This window comes from Trematomus bernacchii, unplaced genomic scaffold (assembly GCF_902827165.1).
Source record: "Trematomus bernacchii unplaced genomic scaffold, fTreBer1.1, whole genome shotgun sequence".
NCBI classification, from domain to species: domain Eukaryota; kingdom Metazoa; phylum Chordata; class Actinopteri; order Perciformes; family Nototheniidae; genus Trematomus; species Trematomus bernacchii.
The window spans coordinates 4,899,822-4,922,583 of NW_022987524.1; the positions used below are offsets into that span (position 1 = coordinate 4,899,822).

Below are 22,762 nucleotides of genomic sequence, written 5' to 3' on the forward strand. Positions count from 1 at the left end.
AGCACCAGACCTCAGCTGAGCATTTGTATTTCTTATCACAACTGCAATAAATGAGTTTTATCATAACCTTATTGCCTGGTCTGACTCCTTGCTTCGCAGAGGAATTTTGAAACACACAAGCTGACTGAGAGAAGCCAAGAGTGTGCAAAGCTGTCATCAAGGCAAAAGGGGGCTACTCTGAAGAATAGAAAATAAAAATCATATTCTGGATTTTTTAACACTTTGTTGTTAACTAGATAATTCCATATGTTCTTTCATAGTTTTGATGTCTTCAGTATTCATCTAAAAAGTAGAACAAAATTAAAATAAACAAAAACCATTGAATGAGAAGGTGTGTCCAAACTTTTGACTGGTACTGTATATTTGTTCAATTTACTAGGTTCACATTACTAAAAAATCAATGCAGTCCAATACAACAGCGGTGCAATGAATCCTTCTTTCATGAAAACCACCATGCTCAGTGTTAGCTGTTGCAGGCAGGAGTTGATTCAACTCTTCAGCCATACTGGAGGCTGTAGCCTGTGGGGTTATAGTGAGGGGGGTCCCACACTTTGGACCATACTGTTGGGCCTACTGCAGACATCAGTTCCAGTTGGGTTAACCCAACAAACTACCAAACCTCACAAAATTAGCTTTGAAAAGCAAAAGCTGCTTGTAGCTACAAAAACCAAGTCAGTGTGTTGCTGAACTTAGCGGAGAAATGCAGAAAAGTGAAATGATTTGAATCAAATTGTTACAGCTCAAATGCATTGCAATGACTTTGTTGAAAACTTGAAAGTGAAATGTTAAACTGGAAGAGTAGGAAGAATAGTGAAGAAGCTTAATATTTAAAAGAAAAGGTTTACATAAGGTATAGACAACATGTATAGCCTCAATGTCCTGAAATAGCTGAATAATGTAATAGCTGAATGGTTTCTGCAGCTGAAAGTAGGCTGAAGGAGTTACATATCAGATGTGATTAGTAGTGAATGAATGTGTATTAAGAAGAGAAAAGAAAGTAAAAACACTTTGAAAAGCAGCAGAATATTTTAACTGCAAACTTTTGAACTAAAACCATACATCACCAATAATGTATAAAATATGTGGAACATGTTGAAGTCAGTATGAAGTCTCCATCAGACAGAAAATAATAGGCTGAGGCCCCGGCCCCACGGGAATGAAAACGGGTTGTATCCGCATATTTCTCTTGCGTATAGCCCTTTTTGCCACACGAGGCCATAACGGAACGATAGAAACGGACCCCGCAAACGACAACGGGTCAAGCGCTCTGGGGGGTCATACGGCTCCGTGTGATCGCCTCTATACGGTCATTTTGTGATAATGATGACGCAATAGCCCCGCCTCTCCCCACCTCTGCTGCTCACCCCCGCGTCAAAGTACACTGTACACTGAATTCAGATTATTTATCTTTATCTCGATATGGACATAAACGCGAGTGAAGTCTAATCTGACAGGACGGAGACACGCAGCTCCTCCTGCTGTGATGCAGCGGGAGCAAAACACACACTTCAAGTCAGATCATCACCCTTAGCTATTTTAATTACCACTCAAACTACCTAAACTAGTTATAAATATGTTTATTTTTACTGTCGGGTCACTCATTACTGGATCAGCTGCTGCATGAGACAGACACTGACGCTGTCAGAAGAGAGGAAAAAGAGAGGCTCCGTATATTTTATTATTATATAGAGTCGTTATTCATTTGTTTTAAAGCTTAATAAATAACAAAGAAGACCTTTGACCGACACTTTTATAATTTTGTCCGGAAGATTTCAACTTTAACACACGTTGACCGGCGAAAAACTCTGCCCGGTTCCCTCGGCCCCCACCGCGGAGAATAAACAGAAGTGCAGCCATGACAACCATTCTTCTTCGCTGCCTTTGTGGAGGAAGTTACAGCGCCACGTACAGGCTCGGCATATGTACTGCAGCTTTTCCAGCGGTTGGAGCTAAACGGAGCTGTCTCGTGTGGGCAGACACTATCCGGTGTATATTGCGTGTGGACGGAAGCTTTTTGGCGATTGCGTTTGCGTTAATCCTATGCGTTTTGCCGTATGCGTTCCCGTGGGGCCGGGGCCTGAGACAGTCTGTTAAACTCCAGTCTGTGTGTTTGTGTTTCAGGTGAAGACGTTATCAAAAACCTGTGTGTGAGCCCAGAGATCAAAGGTTACCATGGAGATGTGCAGTGAAAGGAGAGCCTTTCCATTGTTCTGAATGAGAGATAAACCTCTTACATTTCTAACTATAGTTTAAAAACGGTAGCAGCTATGGGTAACATTTCAACGCGTGGAGCATTTCAGGACCCTGAGGAGTGTCTCAGTCTGCTTTTCGGGTCAATAATGTGGCTTTTTTGGCAGATTTACTGAAGGTGTGTAGCTGGTGCTGTGATGAAAGATGACGCTGCATTTACAATGGGCCTTAATGGAGACATGTTGAACGTTTTTGTCACTTCATGCTCTCAAGAGGCATTTTGTCAAACATTTGTGCTTAATTTTTTGTAATTTTTCCACGTAGGAGAGGTTTTTCATGAAAAATGATGTCCAAGGAGTGTAGGGTTTGGGAATTACATTAAAAAAAATGTAAGGCGAATTTCAAGCTCTGCTCCACTCTAGCTGTGACATCACACACTCTAACCCTTAACCTGTTTAGCCCTGAGCCTCTTTTTCAGGTTTCAGGCTCGAAATGACATGCCCAGAACAAATGACTATATCTTCACTTCTAAAAGGGGTAAATTAATAATCTTTTTTCTCAAGGCAATGATACACCTGTGAGTTGGATGTAGAGAAGTCAGAATCAATATAGATGTTTTTATTTTAAAGTAAATTCAGATTGAACATAGTAAAAAAATGTAAATTATAGTTTCCGTCCAAAGAAAACCCATTACTTATAGTGAAAACCACCCTTGAATGATTGGATAGTAGACTAAAAGCTTTAGGAATCCAAACTATATTTTATATATAAAATATAATAAGTACCCTGTATCAAGATTGATGCAAAACAAGTGAAATTTGACCTTTTTAGAGAGGTTTAGAAAAAAAAGAAAACACCTCTGGGGTCATTTGGGTGTATTTGCCATATCTCTGGAACCCATTGGTCGATTTTGGTGATTGACACCTCTTTTTAACCGTTAGAGCCAATAGAATCTAGGGGAAGTTAGTAAATCCACCTACACGTTACTATTGAGGAGTGAGAGTGATGCGCACGCAGTTTGCCCAAACCGAACAGAAAACAGCAAAGGTAAGACCCCAACTTTGCCGTTTTGGCCGTAAAGTGAAGTTGTGTGTTGTCTTTGCTGGCTTTCGCTGCCGCGAGTTTTGGTAGCACCATGGGCGTCGCAGCCATTATATGAGGGTGGGACAAGTCCCCCCCACTTTTTCAAATGATTAGTTTAGACCCCCCCACTTTTACTATGCGGAAAGTCCGTGAATCGGTCTATCCACTCGCCGCACTTTGTAGAGCGCTGTGTCAGTGCTTTACTATCAAATTAAATCCATTCCACTTGCTTATTGAGAGAATGCCCAAATCAATGAAACTCCGTACCATGTTTTCACTGCTACTTTGTACCAAGGCAGATTCTCACATAGCGCGCGCATGTTCAAGGAGTGTTGTCATAGTTGGACAGCTCAGGGGCCTCATTTATAAAGGGATATACGCTCAAAAAATGGCGTACGCCAGTTTCTACGCAATGTTTGCGATTTATAAAATACTAACTTGACGGGAAAATGTGCGGTCCTCCACGCAAACTGTAACCCATGCGTACGCACTAAGCACAACAACGGGAGAGACGAGAAACTGCGACACCGTTGGCAGAAGGAAGAATGGAGAGAAATATGTGGAAATAATACCATAAATAAAATGTTACCTCTCATTTATCATATGAAGAATTCATTTTCAAACATTGATTAAAGCCAATCTTAAAATGATTAAACAAACGCCTGTTTGAGACTCCTCAGTGCACACAAAAACATAACTTGGAGAAATAAATAAATACGGATATGCTATTTAAAACCACCTCGAATATGTTGTGTTAATGTTATGAAATGTTTTCTCATAAATGATGCGGTAAGCAGGAGGACAGAATTACGTCTAAACTGACGCCGTTTTGCATTTCTATAGGTTGTAGATACGAGCATGGTTTTATATACTATCACGTTTAATCGTGTTTTATGCCGTTTGCCAAGACTTGATAAGTCGCTCGTAAAACACAGGAGGGATGGAAACTAAGAACACCATATGTGGTAAATTGTACAGCTAATATAACACAACACATTGTATTTCCTTTAACTGGTGGATTATGGATATATAGTTGCTGATCGACAGCTGGAACACAAACCACCAAATACAACAAAATAATTCAGATCCAGTCGTCATGACTCCACTCCGGAGGGATTCCCCGATCATTTCTTACAGTTTCTCATCAAGGGGTGTCTCCTGTCCCCGGGACAAACACACTGCCTGAGGAAGGTTATGTGTAATTTTTTTGTCATTAACTTTTTTCGGACCACTTATTTATTTATTTTGGTGACGATCCGACCTCCATGCTGCTACTCTGGTTCAAACTGCATCCACCAAACAATATGATTTATCTCCACCTCCCCAAAATAACCAAAATCTGACACGGTGTGAGATGTCTTTTTTAGCTGTTCGGTCGTAATTTCCTGCGATCTTCTTCATGCAGTCAGTCACAATGAATGAATGAATGGGCGTTTCTTTGACTATTTATAGGCAAATATGGGCGTTACGTGAAGCCTGCAAAAGCTGCGCCGCATTTCGAGTCGATTGTGATTTATAAAGGGAAACAGGCGTATGAAGTGCCGGTACGCACTTCCCTCACCGGTACGCAATGTTTTGTGAATCGGAAAATGTCGGAACATTTCTGTACCTATTTTTTTGCTTTGTACTACGTAAGCAACCTTCTCACGTCAATCCTACGCAAGGCGTTATAAATGAGGCCCCAGATCTGTTGTATGAAGCGATGCCGGTAGCGGAGGTAAGGCACACACACCAAATGTTCGGGAAATGGTTAATACAGCGAAAATCAAAGCTGACGATCTCTTGGTTTGATATGTTTTCTCCCCCAGACAACATGGGCATAAGAAAAAAAATTTCAAAGAAGAGGAAAGTAAGTCATCAGCTGGTAGCAGTTAACAGTGATGGCGGCGTCTCACTTCTGGAGAGGAGTTTCGTCTTTATGTCATGGTAGAGAGATACCTACTGCTTGGGACTTTGAGTCTTCAAAATGTCCAATGTCACAGACTGGGACTTACTTTAGAGTCAGTTGTATTTACATTCAGTATGACTTGTTATGATTCAATGTGAAAGAGTATACTGCTCAATAAATAATGATCACTTCACCACCTCTCTTGACATCTAGGCACTTGAGAGTGAGTCAGAGGCAGAATACAGGGACAGAGAGAGAGGTCCATTGCTGAGGTGAGTGATGAAAGGGAAATGACAGTTGAGAGTAAATTGTGATGTGGACTCTCATCCCAGGATTTTAAGGAAATCAGTGGGGATATTGAACAGGAAACATTTCAGTCAAGGGGCATCATATGACCAATATAGACAGAAGAGCAACATTTATTTGAACTTAACATCTGTATGGAGTCAGATCAGTCTCAATATTAATAAATGCTCACAGAAGGATTCACAAATGTATTTTGCGATTTATATATAAATGACTCTCCACAACAATATCTCTCAATGCACTCAAATATTTATTGTTGTATATAAATGTACAAAAAATGGGCATTTAAACTGCTTTTTATTAATTCAAAGACAGCTCTGAATTAATAATCAAATATGTTTCCTTTCTTTACTACTGGATGAAATTACAAAATGTACCCATCATTTTCCTCATGCTAGTATAGCCACATACAAGTATCAAACCACCTGTTAAAATGCACCAGAATACAGGAAATCTATATATTTTTTCGCCCCCACACCCCCCGTTAAAAATGTCCCCCCCACATTCAGGATGCTTCCTACGCCCATGGGTAGCACAGTGATGATACTTATACCATTGGAATCTGTGGAATCTCTGTGATATCTTGTTTGTGCAGATCCGATGAAGTATAAAATATTTCTACCGTGAGCTATGTGCTAAGTGCGTTAGCACTCTTTCGCTTAGTGCTAATTCAGAGGCTCGGCATTAGACTTGTGTTTTGTTTCGGTAAAAATGGTTCATATTGTCAGGTAGCTGAGTTTCTTCCCATTAAGTGGGTATGATACATTCATAGTTTGTTAAATGTTAAGAAGCCCTCAGACGCTGTTTCTTGCAAGATGTTGCCGGTGCACCGGGTTTAACAGGTTAATGAGCTGCGCAATACACACTAATGTTAAAATCTGAAGAAGATCAATAATCTGAATACAATATCAATAGCTGCATTTCTTGTGATCATTTTAAAGTTGGAATGAAGTCTCTAGCTGAAAGTATGTGGAAGGAGTAGCATTTAGCGCACGGTGTAGGTAAAAGAGGATTTGAAGGTTTCTCCCATTGAGTTACATGTTAAAAAAAGAGTTTAAAAAGCTGAATATTTCAAAAAGTATAAACTATTTTGAAAAAGTTGAAAGTTTCCCATCATGTACTGAAAAGGCTGAATATTTTGATATTTGAATGGTTTCTGTAGCTGAAAGTATGCTGAAGTTATTGAGAGACAAACTATTTGGTTGAAATAAGAAGAAGATGAAGTTGAAGAATAAAGATTAGAAGAACTATAGTGGAATGCTGTTGCACAGCTGACGGTTGTGCTGGATGTGTTGGGGGGCATGTCACATCTGCAGCGCCACTGTCCTTATCAATGCATTGTTGGTTTGTACGTTTTAATCTATCGTCTGACTTTACCGGTTGATATCCCCTCAGAAATATATAAATGGAAATATTTATCATGAAGTTGTGGGTATGGCCTAGACCTTTAGCGCAGTTTATTCCGAGTCTGAGGAAAACACACATCATGTGGCACAACTCAAAAGATGTAATACACTGTGTAACCCTGCATTTCCATACGTGGATTAATAAAGGTCTTAACTTTGTAATCAGTTAATCATGCCAAAAGCTTGACTAACACACCTAGATATAAGCCAGTCATCTTGATTTTAGAGTTCAAAGTATAACTGGATTACTTATCAAGGCATTGTCAGTTTGTACGTTTTGGATTTATAGTTAAGCGTCTGACTTTACCTGTTGATATCACCTCAGCAACCTATGTAATAGAAATATTTGTTATAAATCTATACAGGTATGTGCTTCCTAGCCGTTTAGCGCAGTAAATTAGTATACTATACTAGTAGTAGACTAAGTATAAATCCAGCTTTAGTTCTTGCATTTTTACACTGTAAACTAACATTAACCTATGAATCTATCCATCGTATATAGCTACATATTTCTATCCACTGTTATTGAGGTGCTAAAGGCACGGATTCTCCAGGGAAAAACATTGTACAGGTTTCCAGTGTAATGTAGAACTATTCACATTCATTCGCATCATCACATTTAACAACTGATTCATTTAGTTGACTGTTGGAGGAAATGCTCACAAACATACAGCAGAACACGAGGGCCAGCATTCAAAAGTTGTAAGAGAACGGAATATTGGAACTTGGCTATCTTGTGGAACCTACTGGACAACTGTTAAGAGACATGGACCTGATTTAAATAATCAAAAAGTATAAGGGTCAACAATGGAACAGATTAAGTGTGGAGAACAATGTGTGCCTCACCCTCTGTCATCCTCCACCTGCACCCCCACAGAGGTGAACTTGGAGGGGTCCTCTGGATCGGGGTCATCCTCCGGTCCATCCACCTACAGAAGACATGCATGGTAAATCACTAATATCACCAAATGCCATTAATAAAAACAACTGAATACATGTATTGGTTATATGATAAGAAAGATAGCAATGTCCCCAGCATTTAGAAACTGCCGGATGCTATCTCACACATGTTGGGCTATTTGATTAATTACTATTAGTTAATAGGCAATAATTAGCAAAATCACCTAAGTGGACATTAGTTAAAAAAAAACACATGTCCCAATTGGAAAACACTAGATTGGTTTTGGGGGTCACTAAAGAATCCCTTTTCAGGAAACAAATGTCAGTTTGAACCAGGAAGTCACCATAATTCAACTCCCAGTGGGCCGGTGTGATAAATCATGAGTTGTTTCGAAAGAGAACTAGTCTATTTGAAATAGTTGAACAAAGTTCAACTTGGTCATAAATTGTAGGATAAATCTGACCACAATGCAGCACATCTACAATTCAATTTACAGACCAATACCCTCTGAAATATCTGTATTGAAGGTAGCAAAGGCAAGTCATTTTAACTATGAATATATGACTTGGACTTAATAGTATCCTCCAAAAAGAGGAGAGTTTATAAAATAAGTAAAATGATAGGTAAACGGTAGAGCAGATGACTCCCCACTGACATACAGACATCTATACTGTGTAGGTAACTGAAGTCCATTATGTTCCTCCTCCATGTCCCTCCATGCCCCCCCCCTACACACCTGGATGCCTATAGAGAGACATCTGCCCTTCCTGAGTGCTTCTTTCCTGTACATATCCCGGTGGTCTTCTACTGGCCCCCTGGTCAGGATGGTGGGGGTGGGGGTGTTCACTGTCATGGTGCTGTTACTGACATGCTGGCTGGCTGGTCCATGGACCTACGTTGATGAAAACACACATTAGGTGATAGAATATTCACAGAAGCTGTTTCTGATTGGCTCTCACAGGGACCTACCTGTGCATTGGCAGCATCTATGGCAGCAGTCAGGGCCTTCATGCTGTCGATGCTCTCTGTGGAGTTGCTGAGCCCTGATTGGATGGTCATGTCACCTCTGGGTCCCTCCTCTTCCATGTATGCATCCTGGTGGATTTTTTGAAAAAATATATACATATAAAAAGCATAATATTGCTTTAAAGACGTGTTAGAATGATGATTAATAAGACATATTATAATAATGTATTAATATATAATGTAAAAAATCAGGAATCCTTAAACCCTTGTCTCAATGCCTACAGTTTTTTGTACGTTGGTTTTAGTTAGATGCCTGAAATAAGAACACAAGCATAACAGATTTTCACATATTGCTCTGTGGAATAAAATATGTTCGTAAATACCCAACTGGTGAATATCCCAAACTTTTATTTGTCATAAAAACAGCGGCGACAAACAAGTGAATAACTAAATGCCACCAAAGCCTTTAGCTTATTTTACAGTAGGGGATTCGCAGCCATGCAACCATGATGTAGTTTGTTTATAGCCTAACGTCAGCTTTTTACTTCTGTAGATTGCATTTGTGATTCAAAAATCATAAAGTGTTTCTAATATGTGGAGATTATCCTGCTGAAGAAAACGTGTAAGTATCATTAATGTGTGACTTGTGTGTTGGACAAGGACCCTTCTTTCTGCAAAATCCAACAGAAAAATCCATTAGCTTTTTGTTGAGGTACTCCTTGTGATGCTAACTTCCGGTTTGCTTCCAATAGTACGTCATCCCTGTAACACTCTAGACCAGTGCTTCTCAAAGTGTGGTCCGCGGACCACTGGTGGTCCGTGAGCGCCCCCTAGTGGTCCGTGAGTATATTGGTAAAATTTCACATTTGAAATTAATTAATTAATTAAAGTTTTCTGCACTCTCGCGGGAATATCTCCACAATGGAGCGAGCTACACTTTTGATTGCATGATATAGTCCAGCGCGTCACCTTCATCACACATGTTGCCACCATGTTGTACCATTTTCAGGCGATTTGTAATCTGTTCTAGAAAAACGATGTGTTTTTGGACATTTGTGGAGTTAGGTGGTCCGCGAGTGTTTTTGTATTGGTTAAGTGGTCCTTGGTATGAAAAAGTTTGAGAAACACTGCTCTAGACCCTCAAATGTGATTCAAGTCTGGTCTCTGCTTTTAGTGCTGTGAACATCTCAGGCCCATTCATTCAGGACATGGTCAAACCATACCACATGACCACTAAGCTCTGCTGCTGCCAATGAGCTCACTGCTCCCTCCCAGCATTGGGTTCTTCAGCCACTGTCCTTAAGTCTCAACTGTCTGCTCTACAAACCCTACACATTCTCCATCTAAACTAAAAACAGCTCAGACTCCAGCTCACGCTCAATGTTGCACTTGAAGTAGACCTGCCTTTTTGCTGAAGTTGATGTTCCTACATGCCTTCTGCTCTCTTTGGGTTGTACTGTGATGTATTTATAGTGTTTTTGTGTTGGGATGCATCACAGACTGGGTAAAGAACAGATTGAGAAGACATTAGAAGCAGGGGGGACTTCAACAAAAGCCATTCTGTGTGGTATTATTATTTATTTATGCATCCATCTCTTTATTTTGTTGGCTGAGACCTCTTGTTTGTGTCTGTGTTAGCATTTGTTTTGTTGTCAACCTCAAAGTGTCAAAGCCACTGTGGGTAAAATAAATAAAACATGAGACCTGAAGCAATTTAAAGTCGTATATACTATAAATACTGTTCAACAGTTAAATACTGTCAGCAGACTACATGTGCCTCGTTCATAGAGGTACTTCAATCTCAAATGGTCCTTTTTATGTCAGAAAGTGGGATATGTTGTCGAACACAAGAAAGTGTCACTGGTTACATCTTAGGCTTTTCACAGACATTTAAGGAGTCTAAAGGACAGGTTTAATGTATCTCTCTCGAAAAGTGAACAATGGGACTAATATCAACTGATAAATATAATAAAGATACTGTAGCTTACTAACTCAAAAAAGTGGATTAAATGTAAATCTTCAAACATGCAGTATTCCCCAGAGGTTGTTTCAAATTAAATTAACCAACATCTCTAGAGGTATCAGAATGAGTTGGGATGTTGTACTTAATGATATGACGGCTAACTGGTATTGTGCCAGGGAAATAGACTGGCTTCTATTATTTATATCAAGCAATATCCCTTTGTGAGTCTTAACTTGAGGTTTCTTTCTTTTTCGAGTTTTTCCTTTGATTTGAATCAAATATTTAGAGGCTGAGCCAGACACGTGTGATTCTGGGCTGCATGGATTGAATCGACTTCTCTTCAGCAATGGTTTCCTTAATATATCCATCAGAAAGAGAAGGATGCACAGTTGATTTCAAGACTGCAAGAAAGCAGGCATCAATCCTCTACTGCATTGTAATCAAGCTACTGTGTAGAAGCTCTGACGTTATCATATGGTTTATTATACTGTATCTTGATATTTCAGCCACTGAACGGCAGCAGCACTAAACGATGGGAAGTAATCATTGGTTGTGCAAATGGTATATTTAATTGAATTCCCTTCAGAATGTAAAATAAAATAAAAGAGTAACTGTTAATTATTAAATTAAACTTTATATTTGTAAGAGCAATATTATATTGTTCATTTTTTTTAAAGCTACTTTGGCAGTTAATCGAATCATGGCTGATGTGTGTTCTCTTGCTTTAACTGACTTTTTATAATGTCACTTAAAATGACATTTTAATGACATTTTACAACATCCAAAATTACTCTCCTGTCAAGTTTGAATGATTTTCTGCAGAACATCCACTGTCACTCAAGCTCTTTGACTGGTATTAGTTTCAGCCCTGAAACATTGTCTGAAGCTCCACTTCTCATAGAATCTCCTTCCTGTGTCTGCACTAGCTAGCAGATAGTACATCTATTCTGAGATTCCCAGATGCAAAATGTTTGTGTTGTTGGCCTGATTTTTTTATTAAATAATTCAATGCTTTTGAAGGATCTGCAGAAAAGTCCTAGTCTAGCCCAGTCAGAGTGTGTGCCCTTCTGTTTCTGCTATGGCTGCTCAGTATTACCCTGACCATGAGCTCCATAGTGGGCTATGGGTGCTCAGTATACCCTGACCCATGAGCTCCACAGAGGGCTATGGCTGCTCAGTATACCCTGACCCATGAGCTCCATAGAGGGCTATGGGTGCTCAGTATACCCTGACCATGAGCTCCACAGAGGGCTACGGCTGCTCAGTATACCCTGACCATGAGCTCCATAGAGGGCTATGGGTGCTCAGTATTACCCTGACCATGAGCTCCATAGAGGGCTATGGGTGCTCAGTATTACCCTGACCATGAGCTCCATAGAGGGCTATGGGTGCTCAGTATACCCTGACCATGAGCTCCACAGAGGGCTACGGCTGCTCAGTATACCCTGACCATGAGCTCCATAGAGGGCTATGGGTGCTCAGTATTACCCTGACCATGAGCTCCATAGAGGGCTATGGGTGCTCAGTATTACCCTGACCATGAGCTCCATAGAGGGCTATGGGTGCTCAGTATACCCTGACCATGAGCTCCATAGAGGGCTATGGCTGCTCAGTATACCCTGACCATGAGCTCCATAGAGGGCTATGGCTGCTCAGTATACCCTGACCATGAGCTCCATAGAGGGCTATGGGTGCTCAGTATACCCTGACCATGAGCTCCATAGAGGGCTATGGCTGCTCAGTATACCCTGACCATGAGCTCCATAGAGGGCTATGGGTGCTCAGTATACCCTGACCATGAGCTCCACAGAGGGCTATGGCTGCTCAGTATACCCTGACCATGAGCTCCATAGAGGGCTATGGGTGCTCAGTATACCCTGACCATGAGCTCCACAGAGGGCTATGGCTGCTCAGTATACCCTGACCATGAGCTCCATAGAGGGCTATGGGTGCTCAGTATACCCTGACCATGAGCTCCACAGAGGGCTATGGGTGCTCAGTATACCCTGACCATGAGCTCCACAGAGGGCTATGGGTGCTCAGTATACCCTGACCCATGAGCTCCAGAGGCCTGTGGGTGTGAGCAGTACCTGGGCAGACTCTGTGCTGCTCTGGGCCGTGATGGAGATGTACGGCTTGGAGGCTGTGGAGCAGGTGGACGTTCGGGGGGGCACTGGTGGAGGGGTCTTCTTATAGGTGGTGATGCAAGATGAAACTACAAAGAAAGAGAAAGAGGAGAGAAGTTGAGGAAAGTAGATTATTTCACAATGCTATCATTTACAAACTCTGCACCCAGCTGAACATCCAAGGCAGAGCTCCTCCTATGAGCTCCACATCCTGTTTTCTAAATCCACAGGAGTAAATAAGGTCAAGTATTATTTTACAGAAGCCATGTAACTGCAACTGTACTGTAACATACTTTCTTTAAGTTGTAAACAGAATAATAGAATGGTGCAGTGATGACATATCTTTGTAGGTGATGAGGTTAGCATGCAAAGGCTCCCTAAACAAAAAGCAATAGGATTCTTCCATTGACAATGCAGAAAACAAATCTGTGGCAAACACATTGTAACTACACATATTAACACCGCTTCTATAATACTTGTAAGTGTAAGTTCCTTGCCAGAAGTAATTAGCTCACGTTGGGCTACCACGGTCATTTGGCTTCATGTCACCACCGCTAAGCTAAAGGACGCCAATGTTTTCCCGATGATGTTTAGCAGTCTCATTTAGTCATGTGTTAGCAACCCCTGTTTTTCTTTTTTTGGACATACACCAGTTGGGTATTTACTGACGTATTTATCTCGTAGAACAAAACATGAAGATCTCTTCAGCTTGTGTTAACCACAGACCTTATTTCAAGCTTCTAAATAATAAGTACTTAAATGCTTACTGATTTCAGGTTTTAGGACTCATTGCTGCACCACTCGATTGGATCTGACTCCAGCCACACTGTCATTTGTATTTCCTAGTTTCCATTGTAACAAGGTGATGTTCTGGAAAATCTAAACATTTTAACACAGCCTGTTCCTTAGTTCAAAAACATTATTTGAAGAGAAATATATGTATTGATCATGAACCCATGTCAAAAATATTCATATACAATTAAATGCTGATTGTGTGATTATTTATAAAATGCACAAATACTGCAGAGTGAGACTGTGTTGATTTATTTGAATGAAAGGTTAAGAGAAGTGGGAGACAGGTTCATCCAACTGTAGAGTGCTGTATAACATGGGATACCACAGTGAGTGTTGTTGGAAATACATATTTAAAAAGTATTTGAAATACAGTTCCAGAACGTTCATTTTAGTGTGGTTAGTGTAAGTAAACACTGTGACTAGGGCTGCCCCCTCTCAGATCTCTCGAGGTGCTGCTTTTTAACATGCTGAATCATTTTCTTTAAGAAACTTCTGAGTACATCTGTGGTAAACACAACATTTAAACTGGTGCTTTTGCAGATTCTTTGTGGGGAAAACAATTGTATAAATAGTAAATTGATTCAACTAATTGATACGTGTGTCAAGTTAGCTAAGATTTGTTTAAGTTGAGGACAGTTGTTCAACCTATAAAGTACCACACTTTAACATTGAAGACAGCAGTTCATATGCTGTCTCATATATGAGAGCAACCTATGAGGGTACTTTCCCTCAATGTCATGGCCCCGCCCCTTTTTGGGTGAATATTTATACACCAATCTAGGTGGGAACCGGGTTGGGGGGGCTCGAAAATATTTCCAATTACCCAAGTGGGGCCTGACTGAAAACGTTTGGGTTTAGCCTTAACCTAAGAGTTGAAAGTGCTTCCAGAAGTCACTTTGGTAACAGTCATGTTAATCATGTCAATCGTTACGCAAGCAGTCGTAAAAATGTATGCTCTGGTTTGAAGATCAGAAAACGCTTATAGGTCACTTCCAGATGGCAATAATCTGTGTATTGGTTTCGGTTGGAAGACTTAAGTTTAGCTTTACGTTCAATTATTGTGACTAACACCTGACAATGTTTTCAAGAGATTAAAACTACACTTTATGCATTTTAAGCTAAAGTGTAATGGATGAAGGGTAACTCCACTGACTCCATACATCAAAGTGTGTTTCCAGGTGTTGGAGAGTGATGGTGCATAGAGGAAGAAAGTTGTGTAAGCCTTCTGTCTCCAGAGAGCTGCGTGGGCTGAAGACTACAAGTTTGAAACTTACAAATATCAGGGGGTGTGTTAAAAGACTTTCCCAGATCTCTGCATCCCGCTCCTCCTCTGCCTGGCACACTGACGCTCTGCCTGCTCTCTGCTGCTCTTATTTGACACTCTCCTGCTTTAACTTAACATAAAAAAGAAGAAGTCAATCTTTGAACTGCCCAAACAGTATCTGATTGTCGGTGGCTTCAACTTTTCACAAAGGGAGGCATGAGGCGGAGGTAATCCAAAGCACCAAACCAGTGATTATCAAGTTCTGATCTCATCAGTTCATTTCTTTAGTTACTTGACTCTGTTAACTGCAGTACTTAATGCACTCTTGAAAAATAATAATCTAGAAATGATTGAACCGTTACATGCCCAAATTCACAGAAAACTTGAGGTCTGCTTCAATTCTCAGTTCTTTTGAATCAGGACCGAGAACATGTGCCTTTTATTAAATTCAATGTGGGAGGAATTATTCGTATGCTGCACTGTACTGTAGTTTTGATTCTGTCTTATTCTATTTTGCCTTAATCCTCTTTATATGTGTATTTGTATGTTTCTTGTGTACTCAAGGTCCATTGTGCATCAAGATCCATCTTTGAAAAGACACATGGCTTACTGTGTCATGAGAACTGATCAAACTCATTTTCTACGGATGAATGTTGGCAGCTGTGGAATGGTGAGAAGACCTTGGGTTTTTGTAAAAGGAAAGATGACATGAGCCTCGTTGGATCACCTTTGGATGATGCTCGAGGTTACTACACCACCATTACACCATTTTCTGCTTCCATGCCACAGTGTAACACAGCAATTTATTTCATCCATATCTGCATTGTTAGACAATCTGTAGCCAAGCTTCTTATTCAGCCAGTGGCTCCAGATAATCCAAATATAGATGTGAAATGACATTATTCATGCTTGTGTGTTCATAAATAACATGCAGCCTGAGGGGCAGATAAACCACCGCGTTAGCGCCGCAACTAGCTGCTGATATATATCAATGCACAGCTGGAAATAAACAGAAAAACCACACAGCCACATAGCAACAAAACACGGCCTCTCGTCCTCTTTCATACACACATATGAACCCCTTTAACAGTCACTACTGGAGAGAGCAAATGTTAAAACTGTGAAATGTCCATGGGTAATAAGCTAGCTCTCTCCAGCACTACACTGTACTACTACATCTTCTTCAACGCTAGTACGACTCCAAGGGTGGTTATGTCGCTCAGTTCACCTGCGAAATATATTGTCTTTCTTTCTCTTTTTCATTTTGTATTTCACTTTTATCTTTGTTTTTCTTGTTTCCTTTGTGATGATTAATCTATGCTGTATGTAACAATATGAGTTTTTATTCGGAAAAAGTGCATCTGTTCAATGAAAAAAGCAAATAAATAAAAAGTAAAACAATAAATAAATAAAAAATGTCGGTTAATCTACAACTGAAAATCGGTCAGAGTTTATAGGTTAGATTGCCATGGAAACCACTCATGGAGCCGAGAAGATGATCTAAATGACCGGATCATCTGACTTTTCATCAAAGTCAGCAGATGGACAGTTCAAATAAAGAAATCTCAACATCATTGGGCAATACTCAATCATGCCCTCAAGATAAGTTGTCATAACTTTGATGACCTTTCTTCTAGCGCTTTCTTCTGGTCAAAATGACATTTACCTGATCTAAATCTGCTTACAGTTAGGGATGCCAGCGATTATTCGATTATTCGAATATTCGTTACAGTCTCCATAATCGAAGATTATTTTTAAAATTCGATTTTATTTATATATTTTTTTATTAATATTTATGTTTTTTTTTTTTTTCCTGGCTTAGTTTCAACCAAAATATAGACTAATGCTAATAATAGTAATAGTATTAATAATTGTAAATGACCATTGATCACACCACCAGTTTGTTTTACTGTAAACTTGGAGGAAGCCAGTAGTGCAGAGTGCAGACTGCTGCTGCAGCCTGCTACACACCGCCCCCCCCCCCCCCCCCCCCCCCCCCTCTCCGTCACACGTGCGATTGATTTATTGGCGACAGAACAGTGAGAACACAACTAAAGATGAACAGAGCGGCACGTCCACAGAAGATATCCTCGTGGAACTACTTCGAACTGACAAGTGCAAGTGAAGTCAAATGCAAGCTCTGCGAAAATACTTTTTTTTTTTTTTTCCCGCGGGGGGGGGGGTTGTCGAATAATCGATTAATATTCGCCAGGGCTGTCCGATTTTCGATTTTGATCATGGTCAGTTTCTGGCATCCCTACTTACAGTGCAATTAACCATAAAGGTACAAACACAGAACAACAAGATACATCCAGATATAGAGGATTCAAATTAGCCAACCAAAGTGCTGATCCATTTGTTTCAAATGGGCTAAACCGTTGAAGGAGGAATGTTGTTTTGTTTTGTGTTAGGTTTAATATCCAAGGGGCGGGCGAGTTTTCACTCTGCGACAGTAGATGTGTAGATTTCCTGCTGTCCTGATATCAATGGGGAGCTCGTTCCACCATTTTGGAGCCAGGATAGCAAACAGGTGTGTTTTAGCTGAGAGAGTAGTGAGCCGATTGGCCAACGCAGAGCGAAGTGCACATGCTGGAGTGTAAGATGTATCTATTGATGAAGGGCCTGAGGCCTGTACTACGAAGCCGGATTTTCGCATAGCGAGCTAACTTCAGGATAAACTCTGGGTTTCCGGTCTTACGACGCTGGTTCTCTTCTGACTGGGCTAGATCTCCATGGTAACTTATGCTGAACGGCTAACCTGCTCTGGAGCAGGTTAGGATAAGAAATCAACTCAGTGAAAGCACCGCCTGCTGACCAATCAGAGCTCCGTGTGCAGAGTTTAAAGCTATCAAGTCATATTACAGGATAAAGGAAATACAGAAAAACTGCCGTTGCAGGAAAGACGGCCGGCAAAAATCAACTGACTGTGTGAACGTGAAAATTAATAGAATATCCCCTCCCATCTTCAGAGCAATCTGACTATTATAACATTAGCGTTAAGAAAGCTTACTTAGATATCTGCCACGACATAAGTAACCGGATCAGAGTAACATTACGTACAGTCCGCGGCACTGTGAGTGCAGACGTCGATGTGTCCCATTATCATTCATATCATATCATATCATAATGTATCATATATTTCCTTATCTGAGTCAGCTGAGCCGTATCTGGCCGTGCAACACTCACAGTGTCACATACTGTATGCAGAAGTATTATTTTAAGCAACACATTAAGTTGATGAAACACTCGAGTCAAATGTAATTAAAGTCAGATCCACTCGTGTCTTGGACGGGGCAGTGATATCATAAACCTGTTAATGTACGCATTCAAACGCTTTTTCTTTTACCAGCAGTATTCACCTTGCAGCTGCAGCTATGTGGCTTTTATCCTGGATAAAGTGTTTAAGTCATGGATGTTTAAAGTTTAACTTCTTCATATTTGTCTAATATTATAGTTTTCTTTTCATTCAGGAAGTATGACGTTGCGCTGTCAGTACGCTTGTCCATCTTTGTGATTGGTCAAATGTTGCTAACCCCGCCCCTTTCATGTGAACGCGCACTCAGCCGGACAGAGAAATCCTGGCTTGAGTTAACGAGTTGATAACCAGCGTCGTGGGACCGATTAGCGAGATCGCGTTTGTTTTGGGTTAGTTAAGCCAGATAACTCAAACATATCCAGGGTATTTTGAACTGGATTCGTAGTACAGGCCTCTGGTCCAATCACAGCATGGTAGAGCAGCACCAGGGGCTTATGTTAATAACGACTTGATGATCAGCCTCGACTATACATCGTGTTTTGTGCTTATTAGCAAGTGTTAGCATGCTAACACCCTCTCCGAAGTTGAAGTGGAACATGTAAAATATCATTTTGTATATTCAATGTTTAAGAGTTATAATATGAATAAGAACATGTATCATTTATTTACAGTGAAGTATTGTTTATACTTTCTAAATGTTAATATCACATGGTTTTTCTGTCTATAAGTGTCTAATGTGTTTTCATGTGGAGCACAGGAAGAGCAGCTGATGTTCATCATCATTGTCAATATGAGCATATGTGTATTTTAGCATTTAGCTGCCTGACAACACAGCCTTTTACAGTTCTAGCATGTAAGAAGTACTCGGTCAGAAACGATGGTCATGCACACACACACACACACACACACACACACACACACACACACACACACACACACACACACACACACACACACACACACACCACACACACACACAACACACACACACACACACACACACACACACACCACACACACACACACACACACACACACACACACACACACACACACACACACACACACACACACACACACACACACTGTGGTTAGCCAGGCACACAGAGGTGAGAGGAAGCTTGATGAATGAATGTTTCCCAGCATGGTGATTGGTAGACGGATATTCTCCTCTGTGCATCATGCATGTCTAAAATTAGAATGCTTGGATCAAACATGGCATAGACCCATCAGCATTACATGCATATGTTAGAATTAAACTGTAAATATAATATAATATATAGTATATAATAACTGTCCAATAATCCAATTTTTTTCACAGCCCAAAATGCAAAAAAAGGTGTTCCTTCTATTCAGATACAGATACAGTTAGTGGGGGAAATGTAACTGTTTTTGAGTGGGATGTATTTCATTGTGATTATTGGGTAACTTTCATCAACACTCACTGACATGTTAGACTCTTTAACCTCTTAAGCCCTGAGCCTGTTTTTCAGGTCTCAGGCTCGAAAATGACATTCCCAGAACAAATGACCATATCTTCACTTCTAAAAGGTTAAATTAATAATCTTTTTTTTATAGTGTCCGTCCAAAAAACATTTTTTACTTATAGTGAAAACTACCCTTGGATGATGGGTTAGTAGACTAAAAGCTTTAGGAATCCAAAGTATAACATATAATAAGTGCCCTGTATCAAGATTGATGCAAAACAAGTGAAATTTGACCTTTTTAGAGAGATTTAGCCAAAAAAACCCACTTCTGGGGTCATTTGGGTGGATTTGACCTATCTCTGGCCCCCCTTGCTCGATTTTGATGAATTAAATCTCTTTATAACCGCTAGAGCCAATGGAATCGAGGGAAAGTTATATACACACCAAAACGTTAACAAATAAGGAGTGAGAGTGACGCGTGACCAAAACCGGAAGCCTTTTTTTTCTCGTTTAATGCCATTGAACACGTCTTTTGACCTAATTGACAGCTACGGTGAGACGATCTGCCGTAAATGCTCCGTAAAGGTACGTGTTGTGATGTCTGTGTTTGCTTCCCCTGTCGCAAGTTCGGATCGCTCAGTGATGATACTATACCTAAATAATCTGTGGAGTCTCAGCTTTAATCGGATATATTGTATGTGCAGCTACGATAAGTAATAAGGGTATCTTTATCTTGAGTTGTGTGCTAAAGTGCGTTAGCATTTTTTCGCTTAGTGCTAATTCAGAGGCTTGGTATTACCCTTGTGTTTTGTTTTGGTCAAAATGGTTCATATCTTCAGTTAGCTGAGATTCTTCCCGTTAATCTGGTGCTACACATTAATAGTTTCATAAATGTTAAGAAGCCCTGAGACACAGTCTCGAAAAAAAAAACGGTGGGAGGGGTCCAATGGGGGGACCGTCGTCCTTAAGAGGTTAATAATAAGCACATTGCCAAAATGTTGAACCATTCCTTTAAAATAAAAGAGAAAAATACAAATGTCATCTTGTGGGAAGGGTGGGAAGCAGCAGTGACTTACCCCGGTGAATCAGAGCCACTGAGCTTGATTCATCACAAAGTCTTGCCAAATAATGATTCATATTTGTGTATAGATACATGATTGTTATTTTTGTTCATTCTGGTATTTATTTTCCCACAAAAAACGTAAACGAATTCAATCAAAAAAAATTCAGATGGTGTGATCCACTGCTCTCTATCTCTACTCCACAGCAAAAGTAGAAATGAACTCACACTGAACAAACTGAAACGTTGACTTTAATTAAGTGTATTACTGTATGTCAACAGGTAGGTTTTTTGAAAGCAATACTATTAAGTTTAAATAAAACATATTAGGTTCAACTTAATATTATTGCTTTCAACTAACCTAACACAGTTATGTGAAAACTGTTGACATAATACATTTAATTAAAGTCAATGTTTCAGTTTTTCAGTGCAACAAACTCTGTGCATCATATCTATGCTTTAATAATGTCAATATTCAGACTGGTGCTGTATTCCACCTGTAAAACGGATTCTTTAACATTCTTTTATTCTTTAAGTTATTCCTGGACCAGACCTCTGGCAACAACACTAAATATCAATAATAATAATCAGGTCTCAGCTGGTTCATGTTTCATAAAAGTGCCCAGTCCAAGAGGCCCACGGATATCCCCGGTGGTGGGGGGTGGTTTGTTGGGACGCTGAGCAGGCAGCTGTATTCTACTGCGCCCGTTCTGCCCCTCTGAGTTTTATGTTTAAATATAACCATGGAGGCATGCTGGCGCTTTAACCAACGTGCTCGTCCTGTACTTTGTGCCTTTCAATGAGAAATTGACCCTGAGGTATAGGTAAGATAGCTTCAACTGTATCTTGTGGTATGAAAAATATAAACATTGTGTTGATCCTGAAAGTGAAGTTTCACAAAGAAACCTCAGTGAGTGAAAGCACAGGGCGGAAATAACATGGGATTTTTAGCTTTTTTTTAATATAAGTTTTATATAAATCACTGATTACCATAATAACCATTACACATGCTCGTGTTGAATGGGTGATTGAGAGAGAGATGAGGAACTTAAAAGGGGTAAAAGAGACCTGTGGCTAGGGCTCTTACTTCTATGCTGCTCCATTGATCAGAAGACAGGAAGGAAAATTAGAAATAAGAAGGTTTACTGATAAAAGTATGTTTTTTCAACCCTGACTTCCAGAAATTACATTTATATGGGTTTAAATTACATGTTTTACAATGCAAATAAACTATGCAATACTGCAAAGAAAATATATTTGTTATAGGAAGATATGGATCTGGTTAATTGTTAATAACCGGGTTATGTGTCAATTAACTGCAGACTTCTGATGCAGGAAAAGAGGGAAGAAGGCAAGAAGAAAGAAAGTAGACCTTCTGTTCTCTTCCTTAGTTCCCTTTTCCTTATATTTTGTATTAGCTAATAATCTAAACCTAAAAAGTAACTAGTAACAAAAGCTGTCAAATAGATGTAGTGGAGTAAAAAGTACAAAACTGGCTTCTAAAATGTAGTCAAGTATAAAGTAGCATAAACTGATAATACTTAGTTATAGTACAAGTACCTCAACATTTACTAAAGTAAAAGTACAGCACTTTGTTACCATCCATCACTGCCTATGCTAAACATGGAATATGAGGCTAATCCTAGAGGGGGGGTTTAGAGCCTGTATAAATATGCAGGAGAAGCCGCCTCCTGCCAGTCAGAGTGAAGACTCTGCTCAGACTCAGCTGACTGTCATTATTCCAGTGTTTCAGCAGAATGTTCCGGGTGCTTTTGGACAGGGTCAGGGCGGCTCATCATGTTTCTGAAGCCTCAGCAGAAAGCTAAAGGTTCACAGAGGGCTCGTAGGAAGACGGCTTCCTGCTCCTGGAAGTCAGCGGCTGACACGTAATGTGTGAGCTGTACACATGCCACAGTTTTTGCGTGGCTGTGTCTTTAGTTGAAAGCCCAGTGGCGATCTGTCATACTGATCATCCAATAAAGCCATCGAAAATAATGATACAGTACAGTACAAGTACTTCTGGGTCTCTGTGCTTCATTCAAGCTCGGCTCTGTGTGTGTATGCGAGCGAGCGAGACTCGCAGGGGCGGTTCTAGGGGGGGGGGGGCAACAGGGCCAGTGCCCCCGTAACA

At 40.2% G+C, this 22,762-nt stretch overlaps 1 protein-coding gene across 1 annotated transcript in view; it reads right to left on the reverse strand.

Annotated features, from left to right (window-relative positions):
• The window catches only part of LOC117473091 (disks large-associated protein 1-like), an 81,678-nt gene that overhangs the window by 13,464 nt on the left and 45,452 nt on the right, over window positions 1–22,762 (reverse strand). The window contains exons 6-9 of the mRNA XM_034118578.1: window positions 12,794–12,918; window positions 8,744–8,869; window positions 8,511–8,666; window positions 7,720–7,802 (exon numbers count right to left, since the gene is read on the reverse strand). Of these exons, the coding sequence (XP_033974469.1) occupies window positions 7,720–7,802; window positions 8,511–8,666; window positions 8,744–8,869; window positions 12,794–12,918 (490 nt within the window). The remainder of the gene's footprint in view (window positions 1–7,719; window positions 7,803–8,510; window positions 8,667–8,743; window positions 8,870–12,793; window positions 12,919–22,762) is intronic.